An 18,031-nucleotide genomic window follows, 5' to 3' on the forward strand; every position below is an offset into this window, starting at 1 on the left:
CAAATCAGTACATGAACTGAAACACAGCTATCCTTTGAAATTTGCACTTCTCTGAAGTTTGTAATATGACTCCAAACCCACAATGGGTACAGAAGTAAGTGTGTGTAGAGGGGCAAAGTGTGCATCAAAATGCTTATGTTAGGTAGAATGGCAGAAGAACATGTATTATATAGTCGGAAGCTGCTTGAAATAATGTTAATAATTTGGTAAAATTGCAACTACGAAGAAACTATGAAGCAAACACAATTTTCAGGAGGATTTCCCATGTTTCATGCAGAAACATTTTGTTTGTTTGTTTTTGTGGGGTTTTTTTAAAATCACATACAGAATGTGGAAATGTGAATAAGAAATTGAGAGAAACTGGAATTAATAGATTCCCATATTTCTGGACAACTTTGCACTATTTTTAGTCTGGTGAACATGAGGGATAAATTTGATTCAGTTCGCAGTTAGAGGCAAACTTACCTCACTTGCCTTTTGCACAATGATATGTGAGCAGGAACACAGCCATCCTTTAAAACATGTACTTATCTGAATTTTGTAGTACAATTCTGCAGCCAAGCAATGGCTACAAGGGAGGCTTTTTCTGGCATGGGGGGGGGGAGAGGAGAGGAAGAGATGAGAAGAGTTTCCAGGCCCAATTCAAGGTGCTCACATGGATATTTAAAGTCTTAAATGAGGCCCCAAATATCTGAAAGACTGCCAACAGACCCTTCTGAGTGCTAAAATCACCACATTGGCTACCTGTGGTATGAAATCAGAGGCTTCTTTCATTCTAAAGAAGAAACTTTGTGTAGGACAGCTAGTAAAAGGTAAAGGACCCCTGGACAGTTGAGTCCAGTCAAAGGCAACTATGGGGTTGCGGTGCTCATCTCTCTTTCAGGCCAGGAGAGCCAGTGTTTGTCCACAGACAGCTTTCCAGGTCATGTGGCCAGCATGACTAAACCGCTTCTAGCACAACTGAACACTGTGATGGAAACTAGAGCACATGGAAACACTGTTTACCTTCCCATTGCAGCGGTACCTATTTATCTACTTGCACTGGTATACTTTTGAACTGCTAGGCTGGCAGGAGCTGGGACAGAGCAACAGGAGCTTATCCCGTCGCAGGGATTTGAACTGCCAATCTTTCGTTCAGCAACACCAGAGGCTCTGTGGTTTAACCCACAGTGCCATCTGCGTCCCTCAGGACAGCTAGTACATTGCTATTAAAACATGACTTTCTTTGTTCCCATGGGAGCTGGGGATTGTTAGGTCTAGGCAGAAAGAGGGGTGTGTGACATCATTGGAAATATCACAAAGGCAGACATGGAAACCACCCAGAATCATGCTTGCTAGATGAGCAGCACAGAGGAAAGGAGACAGTGTTCCTGTGATCTGATGCTGAAGGACAGAACCAACTATAGGGAGAGATGATACTGAGCAATAAGGTACATCCCAGTCCACAGACCCAAGAATATGCTACCAAATCATTCTGTATCTTGCATCTGGTCAAGAAGACAGAGTAGGCAAGACTCCGGCAAGCTGCTCCTTTATTCACAAACTTTTTTCCAGCGGCAGTAATGCTTCTGAATACTAGTAGCTGGAAACTGTGGGAGAGGAGAGGGCTCTTGTTCTCGGGTCCTGTTTAAATGTTTCCCTCAGGTATCTGGTCGGCCACTGAGAGAACATTATGCTTGTGTAGATGAGCTAGTGGCCTGATCCAAGAGGCTCCTCTTGTGTTCTTAAGTTCCATATAGTTCTTGCCCCTCTGCCTTCCAGTCATCCCCCCCTTCTCCTTCCTCTTTACCCCATTCTTCTAGGGACAAATGTGTGGAAAATGAACTGGGAAGCACAGGCAGTTGGCATTCTTTTCCAGGAGTGGAGGGTCCAACACTCTGGTGGGGTTTAACAATCAATCCCTCTTCCAGGGAACTCTGAAAACTGTATCTCTGCATAGGGAGGAAAGGGGTTTTCCTAACATCTCTCAACGCGCTTAGCAAACCACAGCTGCTAGGATCCTTTGGAGTAGTAGTAGTAGTAGTAGTAGTAGTAGTAATAATAATAATATATACCCCACCCATCCAGCTGGGTTTCCCCAGTCACTCTGGGTGGCTTCCAACAGGATTTGAAAAAAATAAAAAATAAAAGATCAAACATTAAAAACTTCCCTAAACAGGGCTGCCTTCAGATGTCTTCTAAAATCAGACAGTTGTTTACTTCCTTGACACCTGATGGGAGGGCGTTCCACACGGCGGGTGCCACTACTGAGAAGGCCCTCTGCCTGGAGGAAGCTGTGTCTGTTTAAGGCGACATGATATGGCTTCAAATGTGTAGTGCAGTTAGGGCAGGTGGAACTCTGTTCAGAAGAATCCCAGAGCAGAGCCAACTAATACTAGTTTTGTCCCCATCGGCTTCCCAAGTTATGTTCTACAAGGGTAAACACGAAAACTAAGGAAGGCCTGGAAACTGACAGATAGTACTACCCTCTCAACTGTTTCGAAGTAAGAAGGCAGGCATGTGAGGATTTTCTGAGAGCAGACTGAGGTTTGTTGGGCATTTCCCCATTCTTCCAAATGGACCATTCTCTACTGAGGTGGACCAAATAGTCTCATTCCGTATAAGGGAGCTTCCTTTGTTCCTATGAGCACCTCCCAAACCACCTTGCAAGTCCAATGGCACAGAGAACACATCTGGTAGGAGCCTATGGAGTGCCATTCATCAGGCCAGAGGGCTGATCCTTTAAGAGACTCTAGTTGTTCAAAAGGAGACGTAGCCTAGACGAGGTGGACTGGAGTGTGACCATCGCTCACTAGGAGGTCTCCATGGTACTGAAACAAGCAACCTGCATTGTTTTATCACCTCCTTCCTGTTACCAGAACAGGACAGTTCCCCACACCTGCTCTGACATATCAATGTGATGTCTTACTATTTTAAGGATGCCTGATGACGATGGACTCCCCCCTCCCCTTTCTGCAGGTCCTCCTCAAGATCTGCCAGGCAACTTTCCGGGAAAAGACATACTTTACTTTGTGCTGCATCAACCTCACCTTGCTCGTAATTGTCATAGGATCTCCCTTAATGCTATGGCATCATTATGAAGATGCTCAATATTTAATGTTGGGATGGTGGACCATATGTGATCAGTTAGGATGCGATGCCATTTTTGTCATAAATGGTAAGTGGCATGCTTGGTTAATATTGGGGATGGGTGGGGAGTTCCTGGGCCAAATGGGTAACTGTTAATTGATTATCAGGGCTTTAAATGGTACAGTATGCTAAGCTGAAATTATGCTATGTTAGCAACACTATCACCACCACAAAAACAACAACCAACTGAGCAAATTAATGCAGGTTTTAAACTGCATACTGTAGTCTGCACATTTCTACTACTTTGCCAAATTTAGGGTCGGACCATTGTAGGTACGAGACATACTGGGATTTTTCTCCCGTCCATCCAGCACTTCAACTAGCAGCAGGGTAACATTTGCCTCCATCATGAGCAAGATCCAGTTGATCTATTTTCTTAGAGATGATTCGTGGGGGCTCTGCTACCCAGTAGGCAGAAGTCAAAGGCCATCAACAAAGAGAGAGAACAGAAAATTGCCACCTGGATAATTCTGGCTCTATAGAGGCACCTGGTTACTCCTGTTCTTGATACCAGACTTGTGTATGGTTTTGATCATGAAAATATTTTGAAAGCCACTTGAGAGCCTTTGGGGGCAATGCAGGGGAGATGTAAGTATTCTAAATGAGTAAACAGATGTTGTGGGGAGAGCAACTCCCACCAGAGCCACAGCATGCAGACAGGAGAGGCCAGACTCTTTCCTCTCCATCATGATCCCAACCAAAAACACCTCCATCTCCTCATAACGAGGTGGAGCTCTCATTGAGCTATTGCTGACAGGTTTATTATTGCTTTTGATTGGTTATCTTTCACTATGCATTTTCTTGTTTGCTGCTTTGCACATTTTATATGGAAAGGCAGAACATCCAATCAGCAAAGACATTTTGCTCTTAATTGGTGTTCATCCTTTAGCTGGGCTGGGATCAGATGTGGCCTTTTTTAGTTGTTGCAGGATGAGTATTTTTAGGTAATTTTTTATTTAAAAAAATCTTTTGTGCATTTCAATTTGACATTCATTGCTTTTTTATAAAAAAAGTAAGTCTCTCTGAGACAAGAAGAATGGCTTTATGTGACAGATATTAATCATGAAATAATAAAACACTCGCCAGGGACATATCATTTGGGGGAAAGGCTCAGGACCTCAGCACAACGGTCAAAGCCAATGATCTGAAATGAGATGTTTGGGGGGGGGTGGCCCAAGACATTTCGGAACCTGAGGGGGTCCCCAAAATGGTGCTCCCCTCCCTGCCAGGGAAGAGGGGTGAGGCAAGAGCTACATCAGGGGCAAGGTGGGAGGGGATTCTGCTGCCTGAGGCAGTCAGCTCACCTTGTCTCATGGGTGGGTTGGCCCTGGGTATTGGAAAGGAGTACCTTTCAGTATTACAATGGAGTGATACTGACTGGAACAAATCTCTAAAAATCTAGGAAGGGGGATGCAGAAGGTCTTGGACACACAAAATTCTAGTTGGGGCAGAAATGGGGTGAGGAACATGTGGTCTTCCAGAGGCTGCTGGGCTACAGCTCTTATCATTCCTGGTCATTGCCCAGGCTGGCCAGGGCTGATGGGAGTTGCAGTCCAATGACAACCAGAGGGCCACAGGTGAGTCTAAGGAAGCTTAATATTTAATAATTTTTTGTTTTTTAAAAACCCTTCCAGGATATATGGAGGCTACTCAGGTCCTTTCAATATTAGCTGTCCTTATGAGTTTAATTGCTGTGGTTTCATCACGGGATCTCCTCTCTCGCCTTGCAACCGTGCAGATATGTGAAGCGCTGATTTCTTCTCTGGCTAACTTCACCACAGGTACGCTTGAAAGCATGTGGCACTGTCTCTGAAACCTCAGAAACCAGAGGGATGGGGCCAGGGAGAGATGAACACCATTTACTGCAATGTATGCCTCCAGTGCCTCAAATATCATCTTGCTCCTAACTAACAGAAAAAGAATAAAGCATACTAAATCAGAGGAAATATGCAATTCTGCACCATTGGCATAATATATAGAGGTGGGAGGGGGTCATTTGAATCCTTGATCAGGATCATCTGAGCACAGAATTTTGTTGATTTAATTGAGTCAATGTACACATTGGCCGATGTTCTTGGCAATAATGATAAAATACATTCTTATAATGTTTTTATTTTATTTATTGCATTTATATCCCACTTTTTTCCTCCAAGGAGCTCAAGGGGGTGGGTGTACATGGTTCTCCCCAATTCCTCATTTAATCCCCACAACAACCCTGTAAGGTGGGTTAGGCCAAGAGACAGTGACTGGCCCAAGGGAACCCAGTCAGCTTCATGGCTGAGTGGAGAATTTAACTCTGGTCTCCCAGGTCCCAGTCTGACACTTTAACCACTATGCCACACTGGCTGTAAATGTACACAGTGCCTGATGTCCATAGTAATGATAACAGATAGAAGTACATTATGACAGTTATATTTATATTGTGCTAGCTGCATACCTAGAACATCACAAACAACAAGTAAGAAAGGTCTTTACTCCACTGGAGTTTAGAATTTAAAACATTTGATGAGGAAACAGCAATGGAAGGTGGGAATGGCGTCTTGGACAGACGTGTGATGATTTTGATTTCATGAACTTTGGAGTTGCATGCATATATGAAATCAGGTGTGCAGGTAAAGATGGTGCAGAGCCAACAAAGGATTTGCAAAGCACTGTGAACAGCACCCCACACAGCTCTTTACAAACTCTGACAACCAGCCAGTTGGGTGCTTGAAGAGAGTCCAGCATAGTGCTTTGAAGTCCTGACAACCAGCAGCAACACGGCAGCATGGGATAATGGGTGGAATTGTTTAATGGCAAGGGAGACCTCCGGTCAGCTGAAGATGGTGGAATGTGGGAAGAGTGGAGGAGATGAACAGGGACAGAAAGAGAAACCAGGCTCCAAAGGCAAGGAGGTACACACATCACCCCAACGCTTCTTTGCCTTTGCCTGCAGGAATCATCCTGGTGTGCTCTCTGGTGATTACAGACATGAAGCTTAGAAGCGAAGTAGATACAGATGGCACTCGCCTCACACCTTTCTGCGGTTTCTTCCTAGCTTGCTTTGTCTGCATCTTGTGCTTTCTCTTGGGTGAGTACACTCAATGGGACCATGGCACAGGTGGGAAGGAATGGGATGTAGGTGAAGCTGGGAGTCTAGGAGAGCCAGTCTACATTCTCACCTGACATGACCATGAAGGTAGATTTCTCAGGGTGTGCTGACTCCTGGGATTTCCCCAAATGCAAGGGACTCCACATAATTTGTGGGAGTGAGAGACTGAATTTGTGCATTGTTGTTGTTCTTCTTTTTCATGTTGTTGTTGGAGTGCTAGACTAGAAAAGGGCACCATAATGAGACGTGGCAAGGTGAAAAGTCATCTTGTTCTGTGAAAACGCATGCTTGGCAGGGGGTTGGACTCGATGGCCCTTGTGGTCTCTTCCAACTCTATGATTCTATGATTCTATGAGATTTTTAGGCAGACTTCTTGAAGAAAAGTTCTCAAAACTAATGTGGAAATTGGGGAAGGGGCAAAGTGAACTTAAGGCTGGGAAATTTAGAAACAGAGTACTGTATCTGAAACTGACCAGTCCCACATGACACTTGATACAAACAGCATGAAATACATAAAAAGAATAGAGATGAATTTACATACCAAAAGGAAGTTCTTGCTTCCTCATTGCTATTCTCTGCTTCCTCATTGCTATTGAAGATAGAAGGGTTTTGGTTTGCCATGTCAGTAATTTAAAGAGTAATCAATTACACAGAAAGAGATCAAAGTGCCAATGGGTTGTCTGCATAGAACTCTCAGTAGGGAAAAGCTCACCTTTCTCTAGGCTACCTATAGAAACTGCAATATGAATGGAAGTGACTTGTAGATTCTGTTTCCCTGTTTCCACAATGAGGTGTTCACTGAGCAGAATGTTACCACGCTGGCCAGTTAGAAGAGCAGAGATTTATGAGCATTAAAGCGGTCCTTGATTTGTTGAAGCTTTCAAAACAAACACATCACCAGTAGTATCATTAGTATGGGATAAATAGGTTCCCACCCATAACCTTTTTCAAAGCAAAGGTTGATTGTTTTTTTCCAGCATTCCTAGGAAAGATGACAGGGACGCTGGTGGCACTGTGGGTTAAACCACAGAGCCTAGGACTTGCCGATCAGAAGGTCGGTGGTTTGAATCCCTGTGACGGGATGAGCTCCCGTTGCTCAGTCCCTGCTCCTGCCAACCTAGCAGTTTGAAAGCACGTCAAAGTGCAAGTAGATAAATAGGTACCACTCCGGTGGGAAGGTAAATGGCGCTTCCATGCGCTGCTCTGGTTCACCAGAAGCGGCTTAGTCATGCTGGCCACATGACCTGGAAGCTGTACGCCGGCTCCCTCAGCCAATAAAGCGAGATGAGCGCCGCAACCCCAGAGTCGGTCACGACTGGACCTAATGGTCAGGGGTCCCTTTACCTTTAGGAAAGATGACACTATGCACAATAGGAACTCATAGCGACCTTATGCTGACTCAGTGCTTTTTCTCCCCTCGGACAGTGACTCTCAGTGGCTACAGACGGGACTTCCCCTCCACCGGTTTTCAGCTGGGGGTTGCTGAATATTTTTGCAGGATTGTTGAGTGTTTGCACACTGAGCTATGGCTCACCATTTCAGCATGGTAGTGTCCTTTAACATGGGCGGGTTGGCTGAAGTTGTTGGTGCTCACCTGAAACTACTTTGGTGACATTGTCACCTGGGCATCTTTGTTGTTGTTTAGTTGTTTAGTCATGTCCGACTCTTCGTGACCCCATGGACCAGAGCACGCCAGGCACTCCTGTCTTCTGGGCATTTTTACTAGTTACAAAAAAAAAAAAAAAGCACCATGAAACAGCCAAGTTGCAGGACGATTCGTTATAATCCGCTCTTTTCCCCTTTTCCAGGCACACAGAGCCTGCTGCGGCACTTGGGCTTCACTTCAACAGAGGAGAGGTTGTGCGTGGAAATATCCCCAGAGAAGAGTACACACCACCACACAGAGCTGCAATTGTAGACCATAGTCCATATCTACAACCACAGACGTTTCCCTATTGGAGCTAAACATGGGGCCCTGGAACATGATTGGATAATGGTTTAGGATGGTCTGCCTTGGCCAACCTGGTGGCCTCCACATCTTCCCGGAACAGCTGATTACTTTACTCTCAATTTTTACCCACATCACTTTTACTCAGCAACATTGAAAAATAAAATAAAATAATAAAAACAGTTGACATCTGAATGTTTCTCAGTCAGAGGCAAGACAACAGATGATCACATAATTCTCCAACACCTCATGGTTATTTTTTGTCTCTGTACTAATCAGTGCTACTCAGGGTTATTGGTTTTTCAGTCTTGCCTGTTGCCTCATATGTAGGCAGAGATTGAGTTGCCATCTCCAGGCTGCTCCCCCAACCATGCCTGCCTCATACCATCCGTCCCATCCATGTTTGCACCCGGTTTTGCTGGATGTAGTGACGTCTCATGGCCAGGACAGCCCCTAACTACCTCCCAACAGGAGGAATGTAGGAACCTGCCCATTCCAGTTATCTCCGTTTCCTCATATTTCCAAGCTTATAGCCAGTACGGCTTAGTGGTTGGAGTGTTCAACTAAGACCTGAAAGTTCATAATCCTCACTCAGCTATGAAGCTCACTGGTTGACATTGAGCCAGTCACTGTCTCTAAGTCTAACCTACCTTACAGGGTTGTTGCAGAGATTAAATGAGGAGGGGGAGAGCCATGTATGCTACCTTGAGCTCCTTGGAGAAAACATTGGGGATGTAAACACAATAAATAAACAAATGAAAATTTCAGTTCTCCACTCTTCTGCTGCAGTTGACACCCCCCCACCCGTTTTGTCGTTGTAGTTATTTTTAAAAGCCCTTATGTCAATCACCATTTTAGTGTGAATTTCTCCTGAGGAACAAAAGAGGATGTCTCCTAATGAAAAGCAGCTGCTCTGGTCTCTCTCCTCGAGACTGTTTTCCTGGATGGAGGGAAGATTCCATGGCAGTTGGAAGCCAAGACTCTTGGAAGCTGGGTGGCCATTTTGTTGTTAGGGTCATGACAAGGCAGGAGTGCAAACAAAGAGGGTAGAGAGCATGGCTGGAATGGGAGATAGTTGAAGCCTTCTCTTTTCAGGCTCAATTGTGGTGAAGCCAAAAGCAAGAGTGTGTTTGGGGGGGGGGGTCTTTGTGCTTCTGCTCCTCCACTAACTGCAGCCCTGAGCCACAGGACATTTCCAGGATAACAAGAACCCTAGCAATATTAATGACAGCTTATACAGCATCTCTGCCCCACCTGGAAAGCAACATAATGGGTTATCAGAGAGGCCTTGTAAGTGCATTTGCCTGAACATATTCATAGCCTCTTTGTGATCAAGAAACCTGCCTTGCCAGGGAGTGGAATGGGCACTTCTGGTGTACACAGAGGCATTGGGTTGTGGGCTGTGGGCTGAAGATGCGAGATTGAAATTCTTGGGTTTAAAAAATAAAATTGCTTTCTATTTTAGAGCAGAGTTAAGAGCTTGGAAGCCGGATGTAGCCATTACCCTTTATGTTGTGTTTTATGTCTAATACACACACTGCTTTAAAAATATAAAATAAAACACACAGAAATCCCATTGGTAAAGGGGGAAGAAAGGTTCTTTACTCACAGCTTATTCTTACTTACAATGATGGCTTGGGATTCTAAACCTGCATGATGGCAGCTAGTTTCTCATGGCCGCTTCATGCAGGAGAGAGGAAGGGCCAGAGTTTGGTGGGAAACCACAAAGTGCATTTCCCACCACTTGTTACTCTCAACCCCTTCCTCTGCTGACTAGAGGCATGTAAGGTTGCTTATAACCAGGGCTTTTTTCAGCTGGAACTTGCCAGAACTCAGTTCCAGCACCTCTCAGGTGGGCACCACTGTCCTTATAACAAGGGAGGCATTTACGGTGAGTTCCAGCACCTCTTTTTCTAGAAAATCAGCACTAGTTATAACCCTGGTCACAGAGTGGGAGTGTGTTTTGAGGATGTGTTAGACTAGTAAGTTTGATGCGCATATGACCTGCCTACATGGAAAATATTTTTCAGCCTTTACTTTATGTGTGTGCAGTAGTGAGAAGGGGGAGAAATCCCTAAGGGGAAACAATCGATCATCTAAGATATTTGGAAGAGCAGGGGAGAACCCTTCTAGATCCCTTTTGAAAGAAGCATGAAGAGAAAACCATGGAACAGGGAGTGGATTTGACATGGAAGCTGACACAACAGAAGAGGTAAGATTGCCAAGGCAGTGGGTTCCTGTTTACAGGCCACCTCAGTAAAGAAATGGCTGGAAGGGGCCTTGAATCTCACAGCACTTCTTGTGACAGCCCTTCATATATACATATATATATATATATATATATATATATATATATATATATATATAATTGAATTTATATACTGCCCTATACACAGAGGTCTCAGGGTATCGTTTTTAAAGATGGCTATCATATCACTTCTCAGTCTTCTCAAGGCTAAGCATGTCCAAGTCCTTCAAACGTTCCTCATAAGGCTTGTTTTCCAGACCCTTCATCATCCTGGTCACCCTCCTCTGCACATGTCCCTCTCCATCACATATGTGGAGTGCTTTGAACAACCAGTGCCAGTTACTATTCTGATCTTGAGCTTTCCTCTCCCTCCCTCTGCAGTTCTTCAAGCTCCGGCCTGGTTTCTACAAAAAACTACACTATGGTGCCGGCTGTGTCAACTTTCTGGTGCTTATAATCATCACCATATCTCCCTACTGGCTGGAGTATTCTGCAGAGGCAAACAATTTTACTATGGGGGTTTGGACTTATTGCTTTCAGAAAAAATGTGGCCTCGTTTCTGCAAGGTCAGGTAAGAGACACGACTTGTGTTCACATCGCTTAGTGTCCTTGGCCAAATGAGTTACAATTGGGGATGTTGCAGTTATACAATCTGCCTAAATTATGCAATGTGGCAATCCAGTGGGTTTCATGGCTGAAACAGGATTTGAATCCTGGTCTCCCAGATCCTAGTCCTACACCCTAACCACTACACCACACTGGCACCGGCACCAGCCCTTTCTGAGCCAGACTTCCTTCTAGAGGAGGGATCGCTGCTGACATTTTATAATATTTGCTATAGCCCAGGTGTCAGTCAAGGAAAACGAGAGGCACCAAAGAAAGGGATATGAGTAACTTTCCAGAATTTGGCCTAACAACTGGTGTGTCTTCCTAGCCAATCAGGCTGTAGGATGTAGTTTTTCAGAAGGATTTGGCTTTTCAGAACATTAAAGGAAGTGTGTTATCTCACAACTGAGGAATTATCAAACTGCCATTGTGGACTTGAGGTACCCACCTAGATGAGGTAACACAGGTGCTCATCATAAGATCAGCTTCCAGTTAGTGAAAACTGAGCTACTTTCTTAGGGGGAAGCTTTTTACCCATAAAAAGGTAAAGGGACCCCTGACCATTAGGTCCAGTCATAACCGACTCTGGGGTTGCAGCGCTCATCTCGCTTTATTGGCCAAGGGAGCTGGCATACAGCTTCTGGGTCATGTGGCTTCTGGAGAACCAGAGCAGCGCATGGAAACACTGTTTACCTTCTCGCTGGAGCGGTACCTATTTATCTACTTGCACTTTGACGTGCTTTCGAACTGCTAGGTTGGCAGGAGCAGGGACCGAACAATGGGAGCTCACCCCATCGCGGGGATTCGAACCTCCGACCTTTTGATCAGCAAGTCCTAGGCTCTGTGGTTTAACCCACAGCACCACCCACATCCCCTTTTTACCCATAGGTCTGAGCAAAAAGAACCGTCTTTCTAGACAAAAGCCTGAACCGAATGAAAAACAAACAAATTCCTTGACTAGCCTGGCCAATGGTTGGTGTTCTTGTGGAACTGTAAATGCCCAGGTCAGGGCTATGGGGCTTTGTGGAGTTAACACAGGTATGGCAAACCTTTGGCTTACCAGATGTTGCTGAACAACAACTTCCACCATCGTGATGGGGAGTTGGGACACCACCAGCAGCTGGAGGACCACAAATTCCCCCATCCCGACATAGTTGTTTCCACACTCCCCGTTTTTAGCCTCACAAGGACCCTGTCAAGGGGACAATGAGAGAGAGCACTGGCCCAAGGTCACTCAATGAGTATTCATGGCTGGGTGGAGACTGCTGCCCAGGTCGTAGTCTGAAACTCTTTTCTCTCAGTAGAATGACACATTATAGTAAGACAACTTTATATGTACTTGTTATTTTCTCTTTCCTTTAGTATATCTATTTGTTGTACGGGCCCTTTTGATAATAGCCATTGGCTGTGGTTTAACGGCCTTGATCACATCGTGGACTTCTTTTTCTCACTGTTTGAAAGAGAATACTGACAAAGCCATAATGTCGTTTGTGACTAACTTCATTGCAGGTATTATGTATATGCCATACACCTACGAAGGGTGGTAGAGTAACAGGATGCCTTTATATTACAGCTGTAGATTTTATTCATTATTGTTGCATTTGCATCCCACCTTTCCTCCAAAGAGCTCAGACCCTCCAAGTGTCCCTATTCTCCAGGGACAGTCCCAGATTTACAGAAGCCGTCTTGGTTTCTGATCTGATCCCAGAATGTCCCACATTTCCTTAAAAGGTAAAGGGACCCCTGACCATTAGGTCTAGTCGCGGACGACTCTGGGATTGCGGCACTCATCTCACTTTATCGGGAGGGAGCCGGCATACAGCTTCCGGGTCATCTGGCCAGCATAACTAAGTCGCTTCTGGAGAACCAGAGCAGTGCACAGAAATGCCGTTTACCTTCCTTCTGGAGCGGTACCTATTTATCTACTTGCACTTTTGATGTGCTTTCGAACTGCTAGGTTAACAGGAGCAGGGACTAAGCAACGGGAGCTCACCCCTTTGTGGGAATTCGAACCGCCAACCTTCTAATCAGCAAGTCCTAGGCTCTGTGGTTTAACTCACAGCGCCACCTGCATCCATCCCACATTTCCTTAGGTCTTCCTTATTTTCACTGCAGAAATGTTGCAGGGTATGGAGTTATGCAACCCCCCAAGCCAAGTGGACAAGTAACTCTACAACCTTTAGAAGACATCTGAAGGCAGCCCTGTATAGGGAAGATTTTTTAATATTTAACCTTTTATTATGTTTATATATATATTGGAAGCCACCCAGAGTGGTTGGGGCAACCCATTCAGACGAGTAGGGTATAAATAATAATATTATTGTTATTATGGAATAGGTTGTCCCTATTTTCATTGGAGAAATGTTGGAGGGTAGGGGAGCTCCTAGTTCTCAACTTTTGCAATTAATTATCACGGCAACCCTGTGAGGTAGTTTGGGCTGAGAGACGGTGACCTGATCCAAGGTCACCCAGCGGCCTTCATGGCTGAGGTAGGATTTGAACCCTTGCCTCTCAGGTCCTAGTCGAGCACTCTAATGACTACACCATATTGCGGGGGGCGGGAGGGGTGTGTGCGTGCACACACGTACAGTGAGTGAGTGTTTGAGCTTTAAAGACATTTTATTTAGGCTTGGCATTAAACAAAAACAAACCAAAAAATGCCCTGGAGAATCAGCGACGGTGCAGGGGGAGAGGAAAGGAAACCTTACAGTTGATAGAGGACGGTTGAGACCCAGTAAACAACAGGGTAGTAGATGAATAATAGCCACCCATTAAAAACTTCCCTGAACAGGGTTGCCTTCAGATGTCTTCTAAATGTTAGGTAGTTGTTTATCTCTTTGACATCTGGTGGGAGGGCGTTCCACAGGGTGGGCGCCACTACCGAGAAGGCCCTCTGCCTGGTTCCTTGTAGCTTTGCTTCTTGCAATGAGGGAACCACCAGAAGTCTGCTTCTGTGCTCATTGCAAAAGAGCAGATCCCTCCAGTCTGAGCCAATTTTTGTTTTCAGGAATGGTGACCGAAGAACTATCCCAATAATACTATCTTTTATTGGGGAGGAGGGGAGGTTTCTGGGAACAGAAAGGGGAGAGGTCAGGTGCCATTTCCCATTTCTTCCCTCCTGAAACTTCCCCTATACAATGCATGGAGGGGAATTTAAAGGCTTGTAATGCTCCCAGCATCCCCCAACCTGATGCCCCTCAGATGTGTTGGACTACGGATCCTATAATTATCTCCCTGACTACTGGCAATGCTGTCTGGGGCTGATGGGAGTTGTAGTCCAATGACTTCTGGAGAGCCCTGGGTTGGGGAAGGTGGGGATAAGCTGTTAGGGGATCATGAAGGACACCACAACCCTAATACTCTCTTCTTTGCCTGCAGCAATCTGCATGCTGACTGCTCTAGTGATTATATACATAAAGCTCAGAACTTCAGTAGATGATGCTGTGCTCCTGTCGCCATGCCAGGATTTCTTCCTTGGTTGCTTTGTCTTTGTTCTGTACTTCGCCTTAGGTAAATATACCCTGGCAGGCCAGAGGGTGTGGAGTGAGATGGTGAACTCAGTAGTCTGGCCCAACAATCTAAAGCAGAGGATGTCTAATTTAAGCTAGAATCCAGAGCTGTGTAGTCAAGCAATGCCAGGTGGACAGGAATGTCAGGGCAAAATTCTGCAAGCTCCACATGCTAATGTGCACACAAAGTTAAATTGCCCTTAAATGAGGAGGGAGGGCAGAATATTTTCAAAGCATTTGTTGTGGCTTAAAAAAAGACCCACGCCAAAGGATCCCAAATAAATAAGCATTATCAGTGCAAGGGACAGGCTTTGGGATTTCTGCCTTTGGCATACACAGATAGTGTTTAGTCCACATCTGCACTGTACATTTAAAGCACTTGGGAGAAGCAGTTGTGACTTCTCCCAAAGAACCCTGGGAACTGTCATTTGTTCAGGTTCCCGGGAGGAGACCCCCTGTTCCCCTCACAGAGCTGCAATTCCCAGAATTCCCTGGGATGAAGGATTGGTTGTTAACCCACTCTGGGGAATTGTAGACAGGGATGATGGGGAGTGGTAGCTCAGCAACAGCTGGAGGGCAAAGGTTTTGCCACACCTGCTTTAAAGGAAGTAGGCAGGTGGTTAAAGGCCTCTACTTTTTCTGTTTCTTTTCTAGCTACAGTCAACCTATGGTGGTACATGCACTTGGTCTCAGCCCAGAAAAAGGCAGCCACCCAAATAACCCCAGCAGAAGAAGCACCATGACAACTGCAGAGCAAATAAAGTTCCCTTGGTCCATCACACCAGCAGATAGGAGGGTCTTGTAATGAGATATTTGCTGGGCCGTGCCCACCATAATAGGCATTCTGCTCTCTGAAACAAGCTCAACGGTCCTGGAGCCTGTTTGGACAATGCACAGTGCTGATGTTTTGGAGAGGGAAGGGACTCTGGGAGATGCCTGTTTCCGCAACGTCATTTCTGAAAAGCTGTCTTCTGCCCTGCTTGACCTTCCCCGGGGGTGCGGCCTCTTCAGCGATATTTAACAACTAACCATTTCTGCCGAAAACAGAACACATCCCTTTCTGTGTCCAGGACAATTGTCCATGTCTCTCCACATTTTGGGGTATATTACTTGCAAAATTCACAATAAATAAATCAGATTTTTAAATATTTTTTAAAAAACCCTCTCTTGTCAAATGAATGGTGAGGGACTGGGGACCATCTGCTTGACCTGAAGATCTTGGACACTCTGAAGAGCCGGTGGTAGTTTGGACAAGACTTTTTTTAAAAAACGAATCCTTGCCTCCAATAGTATCTTTAATGTGGGGTTCATTGGTCATCTCACAGGCACTGATCAAGCACAGGCATTCTACTCTCTGGGGCAAATGTTCGGTCCTGGAGTCCAAATGGACAATAGACATTCATAATCTAAGCAGTCATGTCACCTCACCAGGACCCATTGGGGATGTGGAAGGGCGTTTGTGCAATACCAATATGATCCTACAGGAACGCTCACATTATCCCAGCTGCTACTAGGTTATTTTCACATTGCCACTACTGAAAAGCAAATTTGTTTCTTGCTCTGAAACAAAAGATCTTTCTTCTGTTTCCAAGATAATTCTTATGTCTCCATCTTAGTTCCACATGACACCTATAGCTATAGAGATGAATGCATTTTTCTCAGTCATTCCTCGGGGCTGTCCCCAGGCATTTTGCTGCTTGAGGCAAAGGGCAAGATGAGACTGGCCTCCTAATCCATGTACAAAAGTTGTCTGACAGCTGACTCTTACATCAACACTGGCAACAGGGCAGTGTCCTCCATTGTACCCAAGGGTGCCAGGCAATTTTGAGTCAACATGACTGCTGAGGGATTTCTTTTCTGGAAACCATTATCATGGAGATTAGTGCTAAATTAGTGCTAAACATCTGCTAGATTCCACTAGATCTGGCTTTTATGTTGTGTGAAAGATCACTTAAAATGCAAAAATTAACAGATGATAAGGAAATATTGGGAAAAGGAAAAGAAGCGTCATCTGAGTGTAGCCTTTGGGGTTGCACCTGATGCAATGCTAGTTTGGTCATCTTATTTTTTGCTGTCCATTTCATATACCATATTTTCCGCTCTATAGGACGCACCTGACCATAGGACGCACCTTGTTTTAGAGGGGGAGAACAAGAAAAAAAAATCTCCCCCTCTCTGTGCAGCGACCCTTCAGTGAAGTGGCAGGAGAAACGGAGCCCCTTCCATTTCTCCTCCCGCTTAGCTGAAGGGGCACCTACCCTTCAGCGAAAGGAACCCGAAGCCTCTGGAGCACAGCGGGAGCTCCCGCTGTGCTCCGGAGCTTTCAGGCGGCTATCTTTGAAGCCTGGAGAGCGAGAGGGGTTGGTGCACTTCAGTAGAAGGCAGAAGGCATCCCGAAGCCTCCGGAGCAAGACTTTCCTGGCTTCAGCAAAAGGAACCCGAAGCCTGCGGAGAGCAGCAGGAACTTGCACTGCGCTCTGAAGACTTCAGGAGGCTATCCCTGAAGCCTGGAGAGCGAGAGGGGTCGTTCTCCAGGCTTCAGCGAAAGCAATGTGAAGCCTCCGGAGTGCGGAGGGAGCGCTCCTTCTGCGCTTTGGAGGCTTCGCGTTGCTATCACTGAAGCCAAGGAGCCTGCATTCGCTCCATAGAACACACACACATTTCCACTTAATTTTTGGAGGGGGAAAAGTGCGTCCTATAGAGCGAAAAATACGGTAGTTTAAAACCAATAGTTTTAAAGCCCACTCCACTTTTGTTGGAACTGTGCATACAAAATTCTGGCTGCAATGGTAGCATACATAAACAATATAACCAACTTTTTAAGGACCATACCTTTCTTTCAACAAGGGGTTCAGCTCTTTGGCTATGTCTGCAAGCCCTGCTTTTCAAGCAGCAATTCAGAGTGGTTTTCAAGAAATCCCAGTTGTTTCGCTGTAGCAGTGAATTTACGTGCCACATATCTGATGTAGTAGAATCTCAGTTGAAGGCAAGTGATTTCGAATTGGTAAAAGGGTGAAATTAGGCCAACTGCTAGGTTTAATTTTGCTCACAGGGTAAGGTTTCTAAGGCATGCACCAGGGATATCTGGTAGCCATATTAATCATATAGTGGGTTGGTTCTAAGCACAATGAGTTTAAATAACCATCATAATCCAATCTCATGCAAACCTTATGTTTTTAATTTCCCAGATTGGAAGTTCACACGGAAACTGACATTCCAAGGCTGTGCATCTGAAGACTTGTGTGCCTTTCAAGGAAAACTTTTACATTATAAAATAATTATATCAAAAGCATATGAAGCCAAATGCTACGACCCTGAGAACTCCTCAAAGCAGAATGACCATGAAGGGTAGATAGGGGAAAGGAAAAGTCTCCTCCTTTTGAATTCCACAGAAGAATATTAGGGCCTAGTGATGAGAGTAGATTCTCTGGCCTCCTGGGTTTTCTTTATCACAGTTGGTGAAATTCATGATAAAAATAAACTGTTTTGGCACATCTGCA

At 45.2% G+C, this 18,031-nt stretch overlaps 2 protein-coding genes and 1 long non-coding RNA gene across 5 annotated transcripts; 2 read left to right on the forward strand and 1 right to left on the reverse strand.

Annotated features, from left to right (window-relative positions):
* Positions 1-1,277: 1,277 nt before the first annotated feature.
* LOC307221692 (uncharacterized protein) lies at positions 1,278-8,350 on the forward strand. Its single transcript, XM_079986454.1, has 5 exons — positions 1,278-1,430; positions 2,959-3,157; positions 4,764-4,910; positions 6,065-6,199; positions 8,029-8,350. Exons 1-5 carry the CDS (start codon positions 1,413-1,415, stop codon positions 8,136-8,138), a joined length of 609 nt encoding a protein of 202 aa, XP_079842580.1. The 5' UTR covers positions 1,278-1,412; the 3' UTR covers positions 8,139-8,350.
* Positions 6,652-9,094, reverse strand: LOC307221770. The gene is made up of 3 exons (XR_013841494.1): positions 9,019-9,094; positions 7,815-7,942; positions 6,652-7,097 (listed from the first exon to the last, which is right to left on the reverse strand). It is a non-coding gene; the product is annotated as an uncharacterized lncRNA (long non-coding RNA).
* A 110-nt stretch (positions 9,095-9,204) lies between these two features.
* Positions 9,205-18,031, forward strand: LOC307221706 (uncharacterized protein). Of its 3 annotated transcripts, XR_013841446.1 has the most exons (7): positions 9,205-9,458; positions 10,199-10,380; positions 10,798-10,987; positions 12,385-12,531; positions 14,401-14,532; positions 15,186-15,632; positions 17,720-18,031. XR_013841446.1 is itself a non-coding variant. In XM_079986476.1 (6 exons), the coding sequence occupies exons 2-6, from the start codon at positions 10,357-10,359 to the stop codon at positions 15,272-15,274; spliced, it is 582 nt and encodes a 193-aa protein (XP_079842602.1). In that variant the 5' UTR covers positions 9,205-9,458; positions 10,199-10,356; the 3' UTR covers positions 15,275-15,691. The 3 variants fall into 3 exon arrangements, 2 of the variants coding, with proteins under 2 accessions (XP_079842602.1, XP_079842603.1); XM_079986476.1 differs by lacking the exon at positions 17,720-18,031 and having other exon boundaries at positions 15,186-15,691; XM_079986477.1 differs by lacking the exon at positions 17,720-18,031 and having other exon boundaries at positions 10,221-10,380; positions 15,186-15,691.

This window comes from Podarcis cretensis, assembly GCF_951804945.1.
Source record: "Podarcis cretensis genome assembly, chromosome: 8".
Taxonomy (NCBI): domain Eukaryota; kingdom Metazoa; phylum Chordata; class Lepidosauria; order Squamata; family Lacertidae; genus Podarcis; species Podarcis cretensis.

Bases quoted from the DNA above. Each gene is read 5' to 3' on its own strand.
- LOC307221692 (XM_079986454.1), top strand. The intron at 3,158-4,763 runs GTAAGTGGCATG...AAACCCTTCCAG, and splicing joins TGCCATTTTTGTCATAAATG to GATATATGGAGGCTACTCAG. The intron at 6,200-8,028 runs GTGAGTACACTC...CCCCTTTTCCAG, and splicing joins CATCTTGTGCTTTCTCTTGG to GCACACAGAGCCTGCTGCGG.
- LOC307221706 (XM_079986476.1), top strand. From the start codon at position 10,357: ATGGAAGCTGACACAACAGAAGAG. The intron at 10,381-10,797 runs GTAAGATTGCCA...CTCCCTCTGCAG, and splicing joins AAGCTGACACAACAGAAGAG to TTCTTCAAGCTCCGGCCTGG. The intron at 10,988-12,384 runs GTAAGAGACACG...TCTTTCCTTTAG, and splicing joins CCTCGTTTCTGCAAGGTCAG to TATATCTATTTGTTGTACGG.